The sequence below is a fragment of the Pseudophryne corroboree genome, chromosome 4, assembly GCF_028390025.1.
Source record: "Pseudophryne corroboree isolate aPseCor3 chromosome 4, aPseCor3.hap2, whole genome shotgun sequence".
NCBI classification, from domain to species: domain Eukaryota; kingdom Metazoa; phylum Chordata; class Amphibia; order Anura; family Myobatrachidae; genus Pseudophryne; species Pseudophryne corroboree.
Window position 1 is genome coordinate 741,211,394 of NC_086447.1, and position 23,032 is coordinate 741,234,425.

General features: G+C 47.2%; 1 protein-coding gene across 2 annotated transcripts in view; it reads right to left on the reverse strand.

Moving 5' to 3' along the window:
* ENTPD6 (ectonucleoside triphosphate diphosphohydrolase 6) overlaps window positions 1-23,032 on the reverse strand; it is a 131,454-nt gene that overhangs the window by 67,287 nt on the left and 41,135 nt on the right. For both annotated transcript variants that reach the window (XM_063918128.1, XM_063918129.1), the window contains exon 10: window positions 11,090-11,191. In XM_063918128.1, coding sequence (XP_063774198.1) covers window positions 11,090-11,191 — 102 coding nt within the window. The remainder of the gene's footprint in view (window positions 1-11,089; window positions 11,192-23,032) is intronic.

Genomic DNA, 23,032 nt, shown 5'->3' on the forward strand with positions numbered 1-23,032 from the left:
GCAGACATTAGTACCACAACAAAGTTATAAGACATATAATAAAAAAATAGACACGTAGAGAAATAGGTCACATATATTCTAGAAAGAAAAAAGAAACAAAAAAAAAACAAAAAAACGTGAACAGCAGTACCCCAAAAACAATATACCCCATCCCCGTATACTTCACCCAAACTTAGTATACTTGGATCCCGAACAAGAGAAAAGGGCAAAACTAGCAAAACCTAATAGTGGTTAAACTTGGTGCGGGGGTATAAAATAATCCGCAGGCACTTATACCACTAAAATACACAACTACAAAAACCTGTTTAACCAAGTAGAGAAACTAAAACACCCTAAAAGCAATGAATATATGAAGCTACCAATGCAAGGGAGCTCCCCGGGCAGTTGAATAAGTACTACCCAGCCGGCGTACTATAGAAAGAAGAGATATAAGGAGTACCCCCTAGATAGAATATAACGTGGCACTAAATACCCCTTAATTACCTCTACAACAAGGGAACCCAGGTATCAAACCAGTTAAAACATAAAGTCAGTGATAACAGCCCATCGTAACAAAGATACAGCATAATATAACATATCTAGAGTGTCTAGAGAATCGTAGAATTGCTGTGTGTGTATCACTCAAGGTGAGACGGCAGGCGGCCAGACCGTAGCCACCTGTCGGCCGCATGGATCAGGTGCAGCCAGGAGGCCAAAGGTGCAAAATATCTACAAAAGATAAGTAGTAATCAATCCGGAGCCATCTGTAGACCAGTCGGAGCGAACTGGTCCAATCATGCTGCTGCCTCACATGGAGAATTGGAGAACTTGGTTTCTCCTCCTGTGACCACTCGGAGCTTAGCCGGGAATAACAGAGTAGGGCAGGTTCAAGTACCGGAGCCTGCGTTTAACTGGAACAAATTGAGCTTGATACTTTTGAACGTCTGCAGCAAAATCCGGGAACGTGGAAACCTTCCCTCCATTCCTGGTGAGGGGGCCACTCGTACGACCCAGCTATAACACTGCATCCCTATCCTTGTAGTGCAAGAATTTAGCAATGAATGTGCGGGGTGGTGCCTCTGGTGGTAAAGGGTGGGTAGGGATTCTGTGAGCCCTCTCAACCGCGAACTGGGGCGTAAAAGAGTCTTTGCCATATATTTCATGTAATCAAGTCTCCAAAAAGGATTCCGGAGAGGATCCCTCCTCTTTTTCGGGTAGGCCAAAAAATCGCACATTGTTCCTGCACAGCCGCCCCTCCACGTCAAGCATCTTGTTTTGCATGGTGGAGACTTGTTGCGATAGTGAGGCAACCGTATTTTTCACAGGGCCAAAGGAGTCTTCAACAGTGGATATACAGGTTTCCACCTAGCTGACCCTTTCACGGATACGCTGGACATATTGTCATAGCAAACATAGATCTCCCTGCACCCTTTCGATTTTATCAGACAGTCTCTTTTCGCTGCAAGCAATAGCCTCAAGCACTTGTTGCGGGGAAATTTGAGGGGAAGAAGTACACACAGAGTCCTGTGAGATATCAGATTCCCCAGACCGAAACTGCGAAGGACCCTGCGAAGTAGAATTTCTGGCATACTTTTCAAGTTTAGCAGCAGTGGAAGGATGATGATGCTTCACCATGGTTAAATGTAAAAAAAGAAGCAGGTATATACTGTGTAACTGCAATCAAATATAAAAACTCGTCCGAGCAACAACTGTTCAGGCTCCAAAAACCTGGATTATATGTGCAGTAGGAGACGCTCAAAAATGGCGGCTGCCCATGCAACACACTGCTCACCTAAAAGAGAACTATAGGCAGACACCCCTGAGAGCCAGCCAGCACCCCAGGCAGCCACTCAAATCACCGAGCTCACAGCCTGCAAACACCGTCCCAGAGGCCACCCAGGAGATTCCGCCCGGCAGCTGCACACAGCGCACCACAGAGGAACAGAATCCGGAAATGGCGGCCGCGGCTACATGCTGCTGCAGGGCCATGCACTGAACCGCCCAGCCGCAGTTGAAGAGGTACGGAGTGGAGCCGCCACACACCTCACCCGAGACAGCGGGAGTCAGAGCACCGGAGCGGGTGAGTAATGCCACGCCGACAGGGTTCAGGATGGGCTAGTCGGGATGACGGACTGGGGAGCTCAGCTTACCCGCGTCCTAGAGTCTTGCTGCCATAGCCACGCCTGCCAGATCCAGACGCTATTAGTGTACACAACCGCCCCATGAACCTACAGTGAACACAGACGCCCAAACACAGACGCCTATGCTGCAACTGGGTCCTTTTAGATACACAGCGTCTCAGACGGAAGCGGGAACTCAGTTAATGGCGGGAAACTCGGAGGAAACTGGTCATGAACATGAACCGGGGTGGGAGGGGCGACCAAGGGAGCTTCTTACTCCCCACTGCTGACATCAACCCTAGGGATTGCGGCCTCATACTACCCCTGGAGCCTATGATCCCTGAGCTCTGTTCGGTAGTCTCCATCCCGAAACAGTGCGGCTGTGTCTCGCGTTTCCTCTACTAAGCGGAACCGATGCCTTTCCTTCTCCCCGTGCTCCGGACACAGCCTGGTAACGTCTGCTGGACTTGCTAGTACATCCTACACAAACGCCCGCTGAAACAGCACTGTACACGTGGGTAGGCGTTGTCGCGACCTGGCGGAGAGTTGTTGGAGCGACTCTTTCTAAGGCACATCTAAGACGCTTTTTAGAAAGATCGCTAAAAATTTTTTTTAGTAAGACTACAAAATTACATAAAAAAAGCTTATGGCTGCTAAAAACCAGCAGCCCATTGACCATGGTCCAGCTCTTGCCACACCAAACAAAAAACTGATTTGCCTGAGCCAGGAGGCAGGGATATAGGGATGGGCCCGTTGCATTCTGGGAGACCGAAAGCTTTGATCATTTGGTGCCAATCCACTGTCGCTACCTCATATCCCAATGTTATCCTGTGGGTAACCCGTGGACCCTGCAGGAGAAAATAAGAATTTACTTACCGATAATTCTATTTCTCGTAGTCCGTAGTGGATGCTGGGGACTCCGTCAGGACCATGGGGAATAGCGGCTCCGCAGGAGACAGGGCACAAAAGTAAAAGCTTTAGGATCAGGTGGTGTGCACTGGCTCCTCCCCCTATGACCCTCCTCCAAGCCTCAGTTAGGATACTGTGCCCGGACGAGCGTACACAATAAGGAAGGATTTTGAATCCCGGGTAAGACTCATACCAGCCACACCAATCACACTGTACAACCTGTGATCTGAACCCAGTTAACAGCATGATAACAGCGGAGCCTCTGAAAAGATGGCTCACAACAATAATAACCTGATTTTTGTAACAATAACTATGTACAAGTATTGCAGACAATCCGCACTTGGGATGGGCGCCCAGCATCCACTACGGACTACGAGAAATAGAATTATCGGTAAGTAAATTCTTATTTTCTCTGACGTCCTAAGTGGATGCTGGGGACTCCGTCAGGACCATGGGGATTATACCAAAGCTCCCAAACGGGCGGGAGAGTGCGGATGACTCTGCAGCACCGAATGAGAGAACTCCAGGTCCTCCTCAGCCAGGGTATCAAATTTGTAGAATTTTTCAACGTGTTTGCCCCTGACCAAGTAGCAGCTCGGCAAAGTTGTAAAGCCGAGACCCCTCGGGCAGCCGCCCAAGATGAGCCCACCTTCCTTGTGGAATGGGCATTTACATATTTTGGCTGTGGCAGGCCTGCCACAGAATGTGCAAGCTGAATTGTACTACACATCCAACTAGCAATCGTCTGCTTAGAAGCAAGAGCACCCAGTTTGTTGGGTGCATACAGGAGAACAGCAAGTCAGTTTTCCTGACTCCAGCCGTCCTGGAAACCTATATTTTCAGGGCCCTGACAACATCTAGCAACTTGGAGTCCTCCAAGTCCCTAGTAGCCGCAGGTACCACAATAAGCTGGTTCAGGTGAAACGCTGACACCACCTTAGGGAGAAACTGGGGACGAGTCCGCAGCTCTGCCTTGTCCGAATGGACAATCAGATATGGGCTTTTGTGAGACAAAGCCGCCAATTCTGACACTCGCCTGGCCAAGGCCAGGGCCAACAGCATGGTCACTTTCCATGTGAGATATTTCAAATCCACAGATTTGAGCGGTTTAAACCAATGTGATTTGAGGAATCCCAGAACTACGTTGAGATCCCACAGTGCCACTGGAGGCACCAGACATGGTACTTGCTGAAGCAAGTCCCTTCTTAGCGGCAGAGGCCATGAGTCCTCTGTGAGCATTTCTTGAAGTTCCGGGTACCAAGTCCTTCTTGGCCAATCCGGAGCCACGAGTATAGTTCTTACTCCTCTACGTCTTATAATTCTCAGTACCTTGGGTATGAGAAGCAGAGGAGGGAACACATACACCGACTGGTACACCCACGGTGTTACCAGAACGTCCACAGCTATTGCCTGAGGGTCTCTTGACCTGGCGCAATACCTGTCCAGTTTTTTGTTCAGGCGGGACGCCATCATGTCCACCTTTGGTCTTTCCCAACGGTTCACAATCATGTGGAAGACTTCCCGATGAAGTCCCCACTTTCCCGGGTGGAGGTCGTGCCTGCTGAGGAAGTTTGCTTCCCAGTTTTCCACTCCCGGAATGAACACTGCTGACAGTGCTATCACATGATTTTCCGCCCAGCGAAGAATCCTTGCAGTTTCTGCCATTGCCCTCCTGCTTCTTGTGCCGCCCTGTCTGTTTACGTGGGCGACTGCCGTGATGTTGTCCCACTGGATCAATACCGGCTGACCTTGAAGCAGAGGTCTTGCTAAGCTTAGAGCATTGTAAATTGTCCTTAGCTCCAGTATATTTATGTGGAGAGAAGTCTCCAGACTTGATCACACTCCCTGGAAATTTTTTCCCTGTGTGACTGCTCCCCAGCCTCTCAGGCTGGCATCCGTGGTTACCAGGACCCAGTCCTGAATGCCGAATCTGCGGCCCTTTAGTAGATGAGCACTCTGCAGCCACCGCAGAAGAAACACCCTTGTCCTTGGAGACAGGGTTATCCGCTGATGCATCTGAAGATGCGATCCGGACCATTTTTCCAGCAGATCCCACTGAAAAGTTCTTGCGTGAAATCTGCCGAATGGAATCGCTTCGTAAGAAGCCACCATTTTTCCCAGGACCCTTGTGCAATGATGCACTGACACTTTTCCTGGTTTTAGGAGGTTCCTGACTAGCTCGGATAACTCCCTGGCTTTCTTCTCCGGGAGAAACACCCTTTTCTGGACTGTGTCCAGAATCATCCCTAGGAACAGTAGACGTGTCGTCGGAAACAGCTGCGATTTTGGAATATTTAGAATCCACCCGTGCTGTCGTAGAACTACTTGAGATAGTGCTACTCCGACCTCCAACTGTTCTCTGGACCTTGCCCTTATCAGGCGATCGTCCATTTTCTTTGAAGAAGAATCATCATTTCGGCCATTACCTTGGTAAAGACCCGGGGTGCCGTGGACAATCCAAACGGCAGCGTCTGAAACTGATAGTGACAGTTCTGTACCACGAACCTGAGGTACCCTTGGTGAGAAGGGCAAATTGGGACATGGAGGTAAGCATCCCTGATGTCCAGGGACACCATATAGTCCCCTTCTTCCTGGTTCGCTATCACTGCTCTGAGTGACTCCATCTTGATTTGAACCTTTGTATGTAAGTGTTCAAATATTTCAGATTTAGAATAGGTCTCACCGAGCCATCTGGCTTCAGTACCACAATATAGTGTGGAATAATACCCCTTTCCTTGTTGTAGGAGGGGTACTTTGATTATCACCTGCTGGGAATACAGCTTGTGAATTGTTTCCAATACTGCCTCCCTGTCGGAGGGAGACGTTGGTAAAGCAAACTTCAGGAACCTGCGAGGGGGAGACGTCTCGAATTTCCAATCTGTACCCCTGGGATACTACTTGTAGGATCCAGGGGTCCACTTGCGAGTGAGCCCACTGCGTGCTGAAACTCTTGAGACGACCCCCCACCGCACCTGTTTGTACGGCCCCAGCGTCATGCTGAGGACTTGGCAGAAGCGGTGGAGGGCTTCTGTTCCTGGGAATGGGCTGCCTGCTGCAGTCTTCTTCCCTTTCCTCTATCCCTGGGCAGATATGACTGGCCTTTTGCCCGCTTGCCCTTATGGGGACGAAAGGACTGAGGCTGAAAAGACGATGTCTTTTTCTGCTGAGATGTGACTTGGGGTAAAAAAAGGTGGATTTTCCAGCTGTTGCCGTGGCCACCAGGTCCGATGGACCGACCCCAAATAACTCCTCCCCTTTATACGGCAATACTTCCATGTGCCGTTTGGAATCTGCATCACCTGACCACTGTCGTGTCCATAAACATCTTCTGGCAGATATGGACATCGCACTTACTCTTGATGCCAGAGTGCAAATATCCCTCTGTGCATCTCGCATATATAGAAATGCATCCTTTAAATGCTCTATAGTCAATAAAATACTGTCCCTGTCAAGGGTATCAATATTTTCAGTTAGGGAATCCGACCAAGCCACCCCAGCGCTGCCCATCCAGGCTGAGGTGATCGCTGGTCGCAGTATAACACCAGTATGTGTGTATATACTGTTTAGGATATTTTCCAGCCTCCTATCAGTTGGCTCTTTGAGGGCGGCCGTATCTGGAGACGGTAACGCCACTTGTTTTGATAAGCGTGTGAGCGCCTTATCCACCCTAAGGGATGTTTCCCAACGCGCCATAACTTCTGGCGGGAAAGGGTATACCGCCAATAATTTTCTATCGGGGGAAACCCACGCATCATCACACACTTCATTTAATTTATCTGATTCAGGAAAAACTACAGGTAGTTTTTTCACACCCCACATAATACCCTTTTTTGTGGTACTTGTAGTATCAGAAATATGTAACACCTCCTTCATTGCCCTTAACATGTAACGTGTGGCCCTAAAGGAAAATACGTTTGTTTCTTCACCGTCGACACTGGAGTCAGTGTCCCTGTCTGTGTCTGTGTCGACCGACTGAGGTAAATGGGCGTTTTACAGCCCCTGACGGTGTTTGAGACGCCTGGACAGGTACTAATTTGTTTGCCGGCCGTCTCATGTCGTCAACCGACCTTGCAGCGTGTTGACATTATCACGTAATTCCCTAAATACGCCATCCATTCCGGTGTCTACTCCCTAGAGAGTGACATCACCATTACAGGCAATTGCTCCGCCTCCTCACCAACATCGTCCTCATACATGTCGACACACACGTACCGACACCCAGCACACACACAGGGAATGCTCTGATAGAGGACAGGACCCCACTAGCCCTTTGGGGAGACAGAGGGAGAGTTTGCCAGCACACACCAAAACGCTATAATTATACAGGGACAACCTTTATATAAGTGTTTTCCCCTTATAGCATCTTAATATATAATCATATCGCCAAATAAGTGCCCCCCCTCGCTGTTTTAACCCTGTTTCTGTAGTGCAGTGCAGGGGAGAGCCTGGGAGCCTTCCCACCAGCAGTTCTGTGAGGGAAAATGGCGCTGTGTGCTGAGGAGAATAGGCCCCGCCCCCTTTTCGGCGGGCTTCTTCTCCCGTTTTTCTGACAACCTGGCAGGGGTTAAATACATCCATATAGCCCCAGAGGCTATATGTGATGTATTTTTAGCCAGTATAGGTATTTTCATTGCTGCCCAGGGCGCCCCCCCCAGCGCCCTGCACCCTCAGTGACCGTTGGTGTGAAGTGTGCTGAGAGCAATGGCGCACAGCTGCAGTGCTGTGCGCTACCTCATGAAGACTGAGAAGTCTTCAGCCGCCGATTTCTGGACCTCTTCTCTCTTCAGCATCTGCAAGGGGTCGGCGGCGCGGCTCCGGTGACCCATCCAGGCTGTACCTGTGATCGTCCCTCTGGAGCTAGTGTCCAGTAGCCTAAGAAGCCAATCCATCCTGCACGCAGGTGAGTTCACTTCTTCTCCCCTAAGTCCCTCGTTGCAGTGAGCCTGTTGCCAGCAGGACTCACTGAAAATAAAAAACCTAATAAAACTTTTACTCTAAGCAGCTCTTTAGGAGAGCCACCTAGATTGCACCCTTCTCGGCCGGGCACAAAAACCTAACTGAGGCTTGGAGGAGGGTCATAGGGGGAGGAGCCAGTGCACACCACCTGATCCTAAAGCTTTTACTTTTGTGCCCTGTCTCCTGCGGAGCCGCTATTCCCCATGGTCCTGACGGAGTCCCCAGCATCCACTTAGGACGTCAGAGAAATTGATGATTTCATTAGTCAAAAGTTACATTTTGAAACATTCTGCACAAGAAATGGTGGAGGGTATTATTTTAATGACTAAACCGATACGCATTGGCATCCTCCCTCTCGCTTTCTACATTACCTATATCCATCTTAACTCCCACCCACCTCTCTCACCAGTCCTTATGTGCTCCCCCCAGTGCCTATCTGCCCATAACACCCTCTTCTCTCTCTTTCTCTCCACCTATCCAGTCCTCTCTCCCCATTTGAAGCCAGTGGGAAACACATCAGTACTACACAGCCAGTGTGTGTCCGGCACCAGCAGGAAGCTGTAACGTCTCCCTGCACAGAGAATCCCACTTTCCTCTGTGACAACGGCTCCATGCAGAGCTGAGCAGCAGTAGCTTCACTCATGGTCCATGGAGGCTGTGATCTTTTCCCTACATACTTGATGACGTTGAGATTAGGGCTCTGTGGGGGCCATATAATCACTTTCAGGACCCCTTGTTCCTATTTATGCTAAAGATAGTTCTTAATTACATTGGCTGTATGTTTGGGGTCGTTGTCCTGCTGCAGAATACATTTGGAGCCAATCAGACTCCTCCTTGATGGTATTGCATGATGGATAAGTACCTGCCTGTATTTCTCAGCACTGAGGACACCATTAATACTGACCAAATCCCTGACTCCATCTACTGAAATCAAGCCCCAAACTTGCAAGGAACCTCCACCATGCTTCACTGTTGCCTGCAGACACTCATTATTGTACCACACTCCAGCCCTTCCACTAACAAACTGCCTTCTGTTACAGCCAAATACTGTATTTCACATTTGGGGGTAAATTTACTAAGGTGGGAGATTTTTAGAACTGGTGATGTTGCCCATAGCAACCAATCAGATTATAGCTATTATTTGCTAGAAGCAGCTAGATAAATGGTAAGTAGAATCTGATTGGTTGCCATGGGCAACATCACCAGTTCTAAAAATCTCCCACCTTAGTAAATTTACACCTTTGACTCAGTCCAGAGCACCTGCTGCCATTTTTGTGCACCCCAGTTCCTATGTTTTCGTACATAGTTGAATCACTTGGCCTTGTTTCCACGTCAAAGGTATGGCTTTTTGGGAGTAATTCCTCCATGAAGACCACTTCTTGCCAGACTTCTCCAAACAGTAGATGGGTGTACCTGGGTCCCACTGGTTTCTGCCAGCTCTGAGCTGATGACCCTGCTGGACATCTTCCGATTTCTAAGGGAAGTAAGCATGACGCGTCTTTCATCTGATGCACTAAGTTTCCTTGGCTGACCACAGTGTCTACAGTCCTCAACGTTGCCCATTTCTTTGTGCTTCAATGCTGAGAAATACACAGGTAGGTATTTCTGGCAAATACAAGGCAGGTATTTCTGCATCATGCAATACCATCAGGGAGGCATCAGATTGGCTCCAAATTTATTCTGCAGTAGGACAACGACCCCAAACATACACCCAATGCCCTTAAGAACTATCGTCAGGGTAAGAACAACAAGGAGTCCTGGAAGTAATGATATGGCCCTCACAGAGACCTGATCTCAACATTGAGTCAGTCTTGGATAACATGAAGAGACAAAATTATTTTAGCAAGCCTACACTGTGCAAGTGTACCTGGAATAATTGATGCTGTTTTGAAGGCAAAGGGTGGTCACACCAAATATTGATTTGATTTAGAAGTCTCTTCCGTTCATTCACTTTTCATTTTAAATTGCTAAAAATAAAATTATTAACACTTCTATTTTTGAAAGCATTCCTACTTTGCTGCATTTTTTCTACACCTGTCTAAAATTTTTGCACAGTACTGTATCTACAGATATATCGGTCATCGGCTGTGCTGCAGGGCTGACGCGGTATATCTGTAAACGGCCTTCTTCATAGACCTATCTATACATACACCTGCGAACATTAAATCATATCGGCTTTTCAACTGAATGGACAATATATTGTCTAGTATGTTTCCCATCTTAATTGGCATCTTAGTATAGACCAATTATGTCTCTCTTTAACAGAGCAGCTACTGCAGTTATTTTCCCCAATCTGTAGAGGGATCACATGCCGTAACCATAAAGGTACTAAGGGGCAAATTATTCAACGAGTTTCAGCCATTAAAAACTTGTTGCTTATGATAAATGGTGCTCCAGCCAATTACCTCCTAACTGTCACACCTGATGAGGAACGTGCATTCCTCTAATGTAGTGAACTGGAAAAAATATTTGCTGATTTTTAAAAATACAATCTTCGTGAATCACTCAAAAATGAAAGCTCATATAGCATGTGATCCCATTCTGATCCCAAAATAAAACTTTGGCGATTTATTAACAACAGTATGAATCATTTTTTATATATTTTTTTCAAACATTTTAAATATTGGCGTTTTGAGAAAATAAAAATTTTGCTTTTGAAAATTTTGAATTTTTATGGAAACATACTGCTCTGTCACATGAAAGCCCATAAAAATAGGTTTAAAATGAGACCTTGCCCAACTCTCTAGCTCAATTAGGTGAGCTGCAAATACAATTTAAAACAAACTTTAATAGCACACTTAAAAAAAAACAATTGCCGTTTTAAAGGAAAATAACTTCAAAACCGTTGACCATATCGTCCTAAGATTTGGGCGTTTTCTTGACAACCATGGCAGCATTTATTATACCAAATTTCATCAAAATCTGAAATGGTCAGTCTGAAAACTGTGCTAAATTGGTGTGGAATTACACGGCCCCAAAATTCTTTTGTCAACATTGGGAGTTTGAACACAAATCTAAAATGGAACTGCTAAATTGAATCTTAAAGATCTGTCCAAACGGTTTAATTACTACAGTTTTACGTTCAGTTTATTTTAGAATATATAGTTTATAAGGACTACACATACCATAGTTCAGTCCTTTCACCTTGTAAGATATTCCTGCTTGTTTAAACTCCGTAATAAAGCCGGGTGTTATACAAGGCGTCACCAACTCTCCGCCTGGCTGCACTGTGTGAACGGATTAAAAATTAATAATAAGAAAAAAAAAATTAGTGAGACAACTAAAAAAAAAAGTTTTTTTGTAAGCAATTTAATTGGTTTCTATGTGCTTCATTCAGTAACAATATGGCTTATAGACCATCAATACACACAAAACACCTTCTACTGACAAGTGGTAAAAAGCACATGGGTCTGCAAGCAAACTGTACGAGCAAAGGATAGATAAGGCAATTACAAAAATTTTATCTTGCCATGTAAAAGGACTGGTCAGTGTTATTATTATTAAAATGTATTTATAGGGCACCACAAGTGGTTTGCAGCGCCATACAGAGGGCAAAACAGTAAAGGGGGGTACTCACGGGGCATTCGCTGCTTAAAATCTAAGCAATCTGACTAGATTGTTTAGATTTTAAGCAGTGATCTCTCCGTGTGTACCCCTCACAGCAATAGCGATGCGCAGTCCCGCGCATCGCTATCGCTGGTGCTAGATTGGCCTGCATGCAGGCCAATCTAGCGGGTCGCTCACTTCACCCGCTGGGTGAAATGAGCGGCCCATCCCCCGCACGCATCGCGCTGTGCTGAGCGGGAGGAGAGATGTGTGCTGAGTGGTTCGCTCAGCACACATCTCTCCCCACATCTGCCAGTGAGTACTGGCCTTAAGACATGCAGAGACCACGCTGCAGCATAAACCCCCCACCCCCCCAGATAATTTCTTACATAAAGCGGAATAGAAGAGGGTGGGCCCTCAGGCAATGTGGCCCATCGGGGGTTTCCTCTGTACCCCTATGGGCCAGTCCAACCTGGTCCATGTCCAATCTCCTAAGCAGAGCTATAGCCAGAACTCTGTGGGCCCTTGTCCCAATGCTTCTAGAGACACCTCTCTGCAGGAGTTGTTCATTATACACCCCATAATAGTGCCCCAATTAATTTTCTTAACCATAGTAGTGCCTTAGTTAGTGATATGCCCCACAGTAATGCCCTAGTTTATTTTATGAACCATAGTAGTACCTGAATTCACATTATGTCACATTGTAGGGCTACCAGTACACATTATGCCACACAGTAACCCCAATTCACATTATAATATACAGTTCATACTTTGCCACACTATAGTGCCTCCACTTCATATTATGCCACACTACAGTGCTCCAGTTCATATTATGTAACATTATAATTCCCTTTAGTTCTTTTTATACCACATTACAATTAGTAGCTCCAGGGGCATAACTAGATATATTGTGTCAGGTTTTTTATTATGCCACATTACAATGAGCAGGTCCAGGGGCATAACTTGATATAGTGTATACCCAAAGGCAAATGTTTGTAAGGGCCCCTATGTACCACCCAATGGTTTAAAGCGTTTAACACATGTAACTTTAACATTAACAGGGAAGGTGGCCCCTCAGCTCTGGGCCTCATAGCTGCACTCCCGACACCTATGGTAGCTACGCCCTTGTATATAACACATGTAACGGTGACAGGGAAGGTGTGCCCCTCTCAGTTCTGGGCACCATAGCAGCTGCACTCCCTGCACCTATGGTAGCTACGCCGTTGTATATAACATGTAACTTAACAAGGAAGGTGGCACCTTTCAGCTCAGGGCCCAATAGCAGCTGCACTCCCTGCACCTATGGTAGCTAAGCTCTTCTAACATATAGTAACAGTTTCTGAGGTTCAAAAAAAGAATTTGTCCAACGAGTTCAACCTATTAGTGGTCTCTTACACAGTATTATTTTTAGGACTAATTTTATCTGCTGTGAATGTTGGCCGTTCTGTTTATTCCTCTTTTTTTAAACTATAGTGCGTGATCTACCCACCATAACCCTGTATATCTTTATCCATTAGGAATTTATCTAGCCCGTTCTTAAAAGTAATGACTGAGTCCACCATTACTACTCTCTCAGGCAGGGAATTCCAAATACGTATTGTCCTTACTGTGAAGAAACCTTTCGTCTCTGTGTGCGAAATCTCCTCTCCTATAACCTAAGCGGATGTCCACGTGTCCTCTGTGTTGATCTTACCAAAAACAAATCTTCCACAAGCTTTGTGTATTGACCCCTTGTATATTTGTAAATGTTAATCATATCCCCTTTTAAACTCCTTTTTTCCAGTGTGAACATGCCTAGCCTATCAAGCCTTTCCTCGTATTCTAGCGTCTCCACCCCTTTAATCATTTTGGTCGCCCCGTATCTGAACCTTTATCTAGTTCTAGGATATCCTTTTTGTAGTATGGTGCCCAAAATTGTGCACAGTATTTGAGATGTTGCCTCACTAGTGATTTATATAATGGGAGTATAACACACATCCCTTGCATCAATTCCCCGCTTTATGCATGTTAAAACCTTGTTTGCCTTCTTTGCTGCAATCCTACTTTGGGTGCTACTGCTAAGTTCTATGTGAACACCTAAGTCCTTTTTCCAGAACAGAATCCCCTAATTTTACCCCATTTTGTATGTAAGTGGTATTTTTGTTCTTGCTACCAAAGTGTATTACCTTACACTTGTCTGTATTGAACCTCATTCCCCATTTTGCTGCCCATGCTTCCAGTTTAAATAAGTCGTTCTGAAGAGACTCCGCATCCCCCTCCAAATTTATAACCGTACAGTTTGGCATTGTCTGCAAAAATTGACATCATGCTCTCCAGATCTACTTCTAGATCATTTCTGAAAATGCTGAACAATAGTGGTCAAAGTACAGACCCTTGTGGCACGCCACTTAGTACTTGTCCAATTTAAAAAAGTTCCATTTACAACAACTCGCTGCTCCCAATTATGCAACCAATTTCTAACCCAAGTACATATTGTGCTTCCAAGCCCCAGTTCTTGTAGCTTATAGATAAGTCTCATGTGCGGCACTGTGTCTAAAGCTTTAGCAAAGTCTAAAAAGATTACATCCACCTCCTAACCCTGATCTAGGTTTGCGCTGTTTCATAAAAGCCTAATAACTTTGTTTGGCATGATCTATCCTCACACATCCATGTTGGTTCCTATTAATAACCTTACTGGCTTCAAGGAACTTCTGTATACTATCCCTTAAAATAACTTCCAGTACTTTTCCTGCTATAGATGTAAGACTTACTGGCGATCCGTCTCCAAGTGGAACTGACGGAACGCAGTTCCGCCCCGTTACGGCTCACTTTAACCCCTGCTTGCACCTATGTAGCTACTCCCTAGCTTCTAAGGTTTCTTTCACACATGAACTCTAAAATGCATTTTACACATGAAGCAGTTTAATTGTGTTCCGCACCAAACTGAATATAGGACAGACACCTGACCTCTTAATTCTTATGACGCAATACTTAGAACTGCTTGCAGTATGAGCAGGAGACTTATGGACAGTTGGCATAAAAAAATCAATAACATGCAGATACCTTTACGGTCACACTGCACTTAAGTGCCAATATACTGATGAGCAGGAAGGATGCTTAACTAAAATGGATAAGCTTGGGGATCCAGGGAATATGGTCTTAACTCTTTAGTATCCAAACTCAGTGGCAGAGCCCACTTATTTAGGTAAACCCCAAAAACAGGATTTTAATACCTACCGGTAAATCCTTTTCTCCTAGTCCGTAGAGGATGCTGGGGTCCACTTCAGTACCATGGGGTATAGACAGTTCCGCAGGAGCCATGGGCACGAAGACTTTTCAAAGGGTGTGAACTGGCTCCTCCCTCTATGCCCCTCCTCCAGACCTCAGTTATAGGAACTGTGCCCAGGGAGACGGACATTTCGAGGAAAGGATTTACGTTTATACTAATGGTGAAATTCATACCAGCTCACTCCTCAACCATGCCGCACAACATGGCATTCAACATAACACACGCCAACAGGCATGAACCATTTGCAGCAACATGCTGAAAACAAATGTAACACAACTTGTGTAACTATAATGAACAAACTGCAGGTAAAATACGCACTGGGTCGGGTGCCCAGCATCCTCTACGGACTAGGAGAAAAGGTTTTACCGGTAGATATTAAAATCCTGTTTTCTCATACGTCCTAGAGGATGCTGGGGTCCACTTCAGTAGCATGGGGTTATACCAAAGCTCCAGTACGGGCGGGATAGTGCGGACGACCCTGCAGCACCGATTGACCAAACTTGAGGTCCTCATCGGCCAAAGTGTCTAACTTATAAAATTTAGCAAATGTGTTTGACCCTGACCAAGTAGCTGCTTGGCAAAGTTGTAAAGCCGAGACGCCCCGGGCAGCCGTCCAGGATGAGCCCACTTTCCTAGTAGAATGGGCCTTCACCGATTCGGTACCGGCAAGCCTGCCATAGAATGAGCGTGCTGAATTGTCCCTCTGATCCGGCGCGCAATAGTCTGCTTAGAAGCAGGACACCCAATCTTGCTGGAGCATACAGGACAAACAGAGCCTCTGTTTTCCGTAACCGAGCTGTTCTTGCGACATAACCACATCTAGAGACTGTGACTCAGTGAAAGTGTCAGTAGCTACTGGCACCACAATAGGTTGGTTTATGTGGAAGGACGAAACCACCTTTGGATGAGATTGTTGATGAGTTCTTAACTCTGCCCTATCTTCATGGAAGATCAGGTAAGGGCTCTTGTGAGACAAGGCCCCCAACTCAGACATCCACCTTGCGGAGGCCAAGGCCAAAAGCATCACCACTTTCCAAGTGAGAAACTTCAATTCTATCTCCTGCAGAGGTTCAAACCAATCTGATTGAAGGAACTGCAACACCACATTAAGATCCCATTGTGCCACTGGAGGCACAAATGGAGGCTGGATGTGCAGAACCCCTTTCACGAACGTCTGAACTTCTGGAAAGGAGGCCAATTGTTTTTTAAAGAAAACTGATAAGGCCGAAATCTGGACTTTGATTGACCCCAATCTAAGGCCCGCATCCACACCAGCCTGCAGAAAATGGAGAAAACGTCCCAACTCAAACTCTTCCGTAGGAGCCTTCTTGGATTCACACCAAGACACATATTTTCTCCAAATACAGTGGTAATGTTTAGACGTTACTCCTTTCCTGGCCTGAATAAGAGTGGGGATGACTTCCTTGGGAATACCCTTTCAGGCTAGGATCCGGCACTCAACAGCCATGCTGTCAAACGTAGCCGCGGTAAGTCTTGATACACACACGGCCCCTGCTGTAGTAGGTCCTCTCGTGGAGGAAGAGGCTGAGGATCTTCTATGAGCAACTCCTGAAGATCTGGATACCAAGCCCTCCTTGGCCAGTCTGGGGCAATGAAGATTGCTCGAACTCTTGTTCTTCTTCTTATTTTGAGAACTTTTGGAATCAGTGGAAGTGGAGGGAAAACATATACTGACCGAAACACCCACTGCGTCACCAGTGCATCCACTGCTATTGCTTGAGGGTCTCTCGACCTGGAACAATATCTCTGAAGCTTCTTGTTTAGATGAGATGCCATCATGTCTACTTGAGGAACTCCCCAAAGACTTGTCACCTCTGCGAAGACTTCTTGGTGGAGGCCCCACTCTCCTGGATGGAGATAGTGTCTGCTGAGGAAGTCTGCTTCCCAGTTGTCCACTCCCGGAATGAAAATTGCTGACAGAGCTCTTACATGTCTTTCTGCCCAGAGGAGAATTCTTGTCACCTCTGCCATTGCCGCTCTGCTTTTCGTTCCGCCTTGCCTGTTTATGTACGCGACTGCTGTTACATTGTCCGACTGGATCTGTACCGCTTGTAGAAGGCCGTTGTAAATGGCTCTCAATTCCAGAACGTTTATGTGAAGGCAGACTTCCTGACCATTTTCCTTGGAAGCTTTTCCCGTGCGACAGCTCCCCAGCCTCGGAGACTTGCATCCGTGGTTATTAGGACCCAGTCGTGAATCCCAAACCTGCGTCCCTCTAGTAGGTGAGAACTGTGTAGCCACCACAGGAGCGAAATCCTAGCTTAGGGGGACAGGATTATTTTCCGGTGCATGTTTAGGTGGGATCCGGACCACTTGTCCAACAGGTCCCATTGGAATACTCTGGCATGAAATCGGCCAAACTGTATGGCCTCGTAGGCCGCTACCATTTTCCCCAACAACCGAATGCATTGATGGATCGACACGCTTGTTGGTTTCAATATTTGTTTGACCATTTTCTGGATTTCCAGAGCCTTTTCCACTGGAAGAAATACTCTCCGTACTTCTGTGTCCAGAATCATCCCTATAAAGGACAATCTTGTCGTCGGTTCCAACTTCGACTTTGGAAAATTCATGATCCAACCGTGTTGTTGGAGTATTGACAGGCAGAGTGCGATGTTCTGCACCAACTGTTCCCCGGATCTCGCTTTTATCAGGAGATCGTTCAGATAAGGAATTATATTGACTCCTTTTTGACGAAGGAGGACCATCATCTCCGCCATCACCTTGGTGAATACCGTCGGTGCCGTGGAGAGTCCGAACGGCAACGTCTGGAATTGGTAATGGCAATCCTGTACTGCGAATCTCAGATAAGCTTGGTGAGGAGGATAAATGGGAACATGCAAGTAAGCATCCTTTATGTCTACTGACACCATGAAGTCCCCCTCCTCCAGACTGGAAATCACTGCCCTCAGGGATTCCATCTTGAACTTGAACCTTTTCAGGTAGAGATTCAGATTTTTCAGGTTTAAAATAAGAATTTACTCACCGGTAATTCTATTTCTCATAGTCCGTAGTGGATGCTGGGGACTCCGTAAGGACCATGGGGATTAGCGGCTCCGCAGGAGACTGGCACAACTATAAAGAAAGCTTTTAGACTACTGGTGTGCACTGGCTCTTCCCACTAAGACCCTCCTCCAGACTTCAGTTAGGATACTGTGCCCGGAAGAGCTGACACAATAAGGAAGGATTTTGAATCCCGGGTAAGACTCATACCAGCCACACCAATCACACCGTATAACTCGTGATACAATACCCAGTTAACAGTATGATAACAACTGAGCCTCTCAACAGATGGCTCAACAATAACCCTTAAGTTAAGCAATAACTATATACAAGTATTGCAGACAATCCGCACTTGGGATGGGCGCCCAGCATCCACTACGGACTATGAGAAATAGAATTACCGGTGAGTAAAATCTTATTTTCTCTAACGTACTAAGTGGATGCTGGGGACTCCGTAAGGACCATGGGGATTATACCAAAGCTCCCAAACGGGCGGGAGAGTGCGGATGACTCTGCAGCACCGAATGAGAGAACTCAAGGTCCTCCTCAGCCAGGGTGTCAAATTTGTAGAATTTAGCAAACGTGTTTGACCCCGACCAAGTAGCTGCTCGGCAAAGTTGAAGAGCCGAGACCCCTCGGGCAGCCGCCCAAGAAGAGCCCACCTTCCTCGTGGAATGGGCTTTTACGGATTTAGGATGCGGCAGTCCAGCCACAGAATGTGCAAGCTGAATCGTACTACAGATCCAGCGAGCAATAGTCTGCTTTGAAGCAGGTGCACCCAACTTGTTGGGCGCATACAGGATAAAGAGCGAGTCAGTCTTTCTGACTCCAGCTGTCCTGGAAACATAAAATTTTAGGGCCCTGACTACATCCAACAACTTGGAAGCCTCCAAGTCATTTGTAGCCGCAGGCACCACGATAGGTTGGTTCAGATGAAAAGCTGATACCACTTTGGGGAGAAACTGGGGACGAGTCCTCAATTCTGCCCTATCCATATGGAAAATCAGATAAGGGCTTTTACATGACAAAGCCGCCAATTCTGAAACACGCCTGGCCGAAGCCAAGGCCAACAACATGACCACTTTCCACGTGAGATATTTCAAATCCACGGTTTTCAGTGGCTCAAACCAATGTGACTTTAGGAAATCCAACACCACGTTGAGATCCCAAGGTGCCACTGGAGGCACAAAAGGGGGCTGAATATGCAGCACTCCCTTAACAAAAGTCTCAACTTCAGGTAGTGAAGCCAACTCTCTCTGGAAGAAAATCGATAGAGCCGAAATCTGGACCTTAATGGAACCCAATTTAAGGCCCATAGTCACCCCTGACTGTAGGAAGTGCAGGAACCGGCCCAGCTAAAATTCTTCCATTGGGGCCTTCCTGGCCTCACACCACGCAACATATTTTCGCCATATGCGGTGATAATGGTTTGCGGTTACTTCTTTCCTAGCTTTAATCAGCGTAGGAATGACTTCCTCCGGAATGCCCTTTTCCTTCAGGATCCGGTGTTCAACCGCCATGCCGTCAAACGCAGCCGCGGTAAGTCTTGGAACAGACAGGGCCCCTGCTGCAGCAGGTCTTGTCTGAGCGGTAGAGGCCATGGGTCCTCTGACATCATTTCTTGAAGTTCCGGATACCACGCTCTTCTTGGCCAATCCGGAACAATGAGTATGGGGGGTCATTCCGAGTTGTTCGCTCTGTAAAAATCTTCGCATCGCAGCGATTTTCCGCTTAATGCGCAATGTCCGCACTGCGACTGCGCCAAGTAAATTTGCTATGCACTTAGGAATTTTACTCACGGCATTTTCATCGTTCTGGCGATCGTAATGTGATTGACAGGAAATGGGTGTTACTGGGCGGAAACAGGCAGTTTTATGGGCGTGTGGGAAAACACGCTACCGTTTCCGGAAAAAATGCAGGAGTGGCCGGAGAAACGGAGGAGTGTCTGGCCGAACGCTGGGTGTGTTTGTGACGTCAAACCAGGAACGACAAGCACTGAAATGATCGCAGATGCCGAGTAAGTCTGGAGCTACTCAGAAACTGCTACGAGGTGTGTAATCGCAATATTGCGAATACATCGTTCGCAATTTTAAGATGCTAAGATTCACTCCCAGTAGGCGGCGGCTTAGCATGAGCAAATCTGCTAAAATCCGCTTGCGAGCGAACAACTCGGAATGACCCCCATGGTTCTTACTCCTCTTCTCCTTATTATCCTCAGTACCTTTGGTATGAGAGGAAGAGGAGGGAACACATAAACCGATCGGTACACCCACGGTGTTACCAGAGCGTCCACAGCTATCGCCTGCGGGTCTCTCGACCTAGCGCAATATTTTTCTAGCTTTTTGTTTAGGCGGGACGCCATCATGTCCACCTGTGGCTTTTCCCACTGGTTTACAATCATTTGAAAGACTTCTGGATGAAGTCCCCACTCTCCCGGGTGGATGTCGTGCCTGCTGAGGAAGTCTGCTTCCCAGTTGTCCACTCCCGGAATGAACACTGCTGACAGTGCTAACACGTGATTTTCCGCCCATCGGAGAATCCTTGTGGCTTCTGCCATCGCCGTCCTGCTTCTCGTGCCGCCCTGTCGATTTACATGGGCGACCGCCGTGATGTTGTCTGACTGGATCAGTACCGGCTGGTTTTGAAGCAGGGGTTTTGCCTGACTTAGGGCATTGTAAATGGCCCTTAGTTCCAGAATATTTATGTGCAGGGAAGTCTCCTGACTTGACCATAGTCCTTGGAAGTTTCTTCCCTGTGTGACTGCTCCCCAGCCTCGAAGGCTGGCATCCGTGGTCACCAGGACCCAGTCCTGTATGCCGAATCTGCGGCCCTCTAGAAGATGAGCACTCTGCAGCCACCACAGCAGAGACACCCTTGTCCTCGGAGACAGGGTTATCAGACAATGCATCTGAAGATGCGATCCGGACCACTTGTCCAACAGGTCCCACTGAAAGGTTCTTGCATGAAACCTGCCGAATGGAATCGCTTCGTAGGAAGCTACCATTTTTCCCAGGATCCGCGTGCAGTGATGCACCGACACCTGTTTTGGTTTTAGGAGGCCTCTGACTAGAGATGACAGCTCCTTGGCCTTTTCCTCCGGGAGAAACACTTTTCTCTGTTCTGTGTCCAGAACCATCCCTAGGAACAGCAGGCTTGTCGTAGGGACCAGTTGTGACTTTGGAATGTTTAGAATCCAGCCGTGCTGTTGTAGCACTTCCCGAGATAGTGCTACCCCTACCAACAACTGCTCTCTGGACCTCGCCTTTATCAGGAGATCGTCCAAGTATGGGATAATTAAAATTCCCTTCTTTCGAAGGAGTATCATCATTTCCGCCATTACCTTGGTAAAGACCCTCGGAGCCGTGGAGAGACCGAACGGCAACGTCTGGAATTGGTAATGACAATCTTGTACCACAAACCTGAGGTACTCCTGGTGAGGATGGTAAATGGGGACATGTAGGTAAGCATCCTTGATGTCCAGCGATACCATGTAATCCCCCTCGTCCAGGCTTGAAATAACCGCCCTGAGCGATTCCATCTTGAACTTGAATTTTTTTATATATATGTGTTCAAGGATTTCAAATTTAAAATGGGTCTCACCGAACCATCCGGTTTCGGTACCACAAACATTGTGGAATAGTAACCCCTTCCTTGTTGAAGTAGGGGCACCTTTACTATCACTTGTTGTGAATACAGCTTTTGAATTGCCTGTAACACTGCCTCCCTGCCTGAGGGAGTGGTTGGCAAGGCAGATTTGAGGAAACGGCGGGGGGGGGGGGGGGGGGGAAGGGGAGACGTCTCGAATTCCAGCTTGTACCCCTGAGATACTACTTGAAGGATCCAGGGATCCACCCGTGAGCGAGCCCACTGATTGCTGAAATTTTTGAGACGGGCCCCCCCCCCCCGTACCTGGCTCCGCCTGTGAAGCCCCAGCGTCATGCTGTGGACTTAGAGGAAGCGGGGGAGGACTTTTGCTCCTGGGAACTGGCTGTATGCTGCAGCTTCTTTCCCCTACCTCTGCCTCTGGGCAGAAAGGACGCGCCTTTAACCCGCTTGCCCCTATTGGGCAGAAAGGACTGTACCTGATAATACGGAGCTTTCTTTGGTTGTGAGGGAACATGGGGTATAAATGTAGACTTCCCAGCTGTTGCTGTGGAAACTAGGTCCGAGAGACCATCCCCGAACAATTCCTCACCCTTATAAGGCTGAACTTCCATGTGTCGTTTGAAATCTGCATCACCTGTCCACTGCCGAGTCCATAACCCTCTCCTGGCAGAAATGGACATTGCACTAATTTTGGATGCCAGCCGGCAAATATCCCTCTGTGCATCCCTCATGTATAAAAGTGCGTCTTTTATATGCTCTACGTTTAGCAAAATAGTGTCCCTGTCTAGGGTATCTATATTTTCTGACAGGGAATCTGACCACGCAGCAGCAGCACTGCACATCCAGGCTGAAGCTATAGCCGGTCTCAATATAACACCTGTGTGTGTATATATAGATTTCAGGATAGCCTCCTGCTTTCTATCAGCAGATTCCTTCAGGGCAGCCGTATCCGGAGACGGTAGTGCTACCTTCTTTGACAAGCGTGTGAGCGCTTTATCCACCCTAGGGGATGTTTCCCAGCGTGACCTATCCTCTGGCGGGAAAGGGTACGCCATTAGTAACCTCTTAGAAATTACCAGCTTTTTATCAGGGGAAGCCCACGCTTCTTCACACACTTCATTTAACTCTTCAGATGGAGGAAAAGCTACTTGTAGTTTTCTCTCTCCAAACATTATACCCTTTTTTGTGGTACCGGGGGTAACATCAGAAATGTGCAACACATTTTTCATTGCCTCAATCATGTAACGTGTGGCCCTACTGGAAGTTACATTAGTCTCCTCCTCGTCGACACTGGAGTCAGTATCCGTGTCGACATCTGTGTCAACCATCTGAGGTAGCAGGCGTTTTAGAGCCCCTGATGGCTTTTGAGACGCCTGGGCAGACACAGGCTGAGAAGCCGGCTGTCCCACATTTGGTATGTAGTCAAACCTTTTATGTAAGGAGTCGACACTATCACGTAATTCCTTCCACAGCACCATCCACTCAGGTGTCGACCCCGCAGGGGGTGACATCACATTTACAGGCATCTGCTCCGCCTCCACATAAGCCTCCTCATCAAACATGTCGACACAGCCGTACCGACACACCGCAAACACACAGGGAATGCTCTGACAGAGGACAGGAC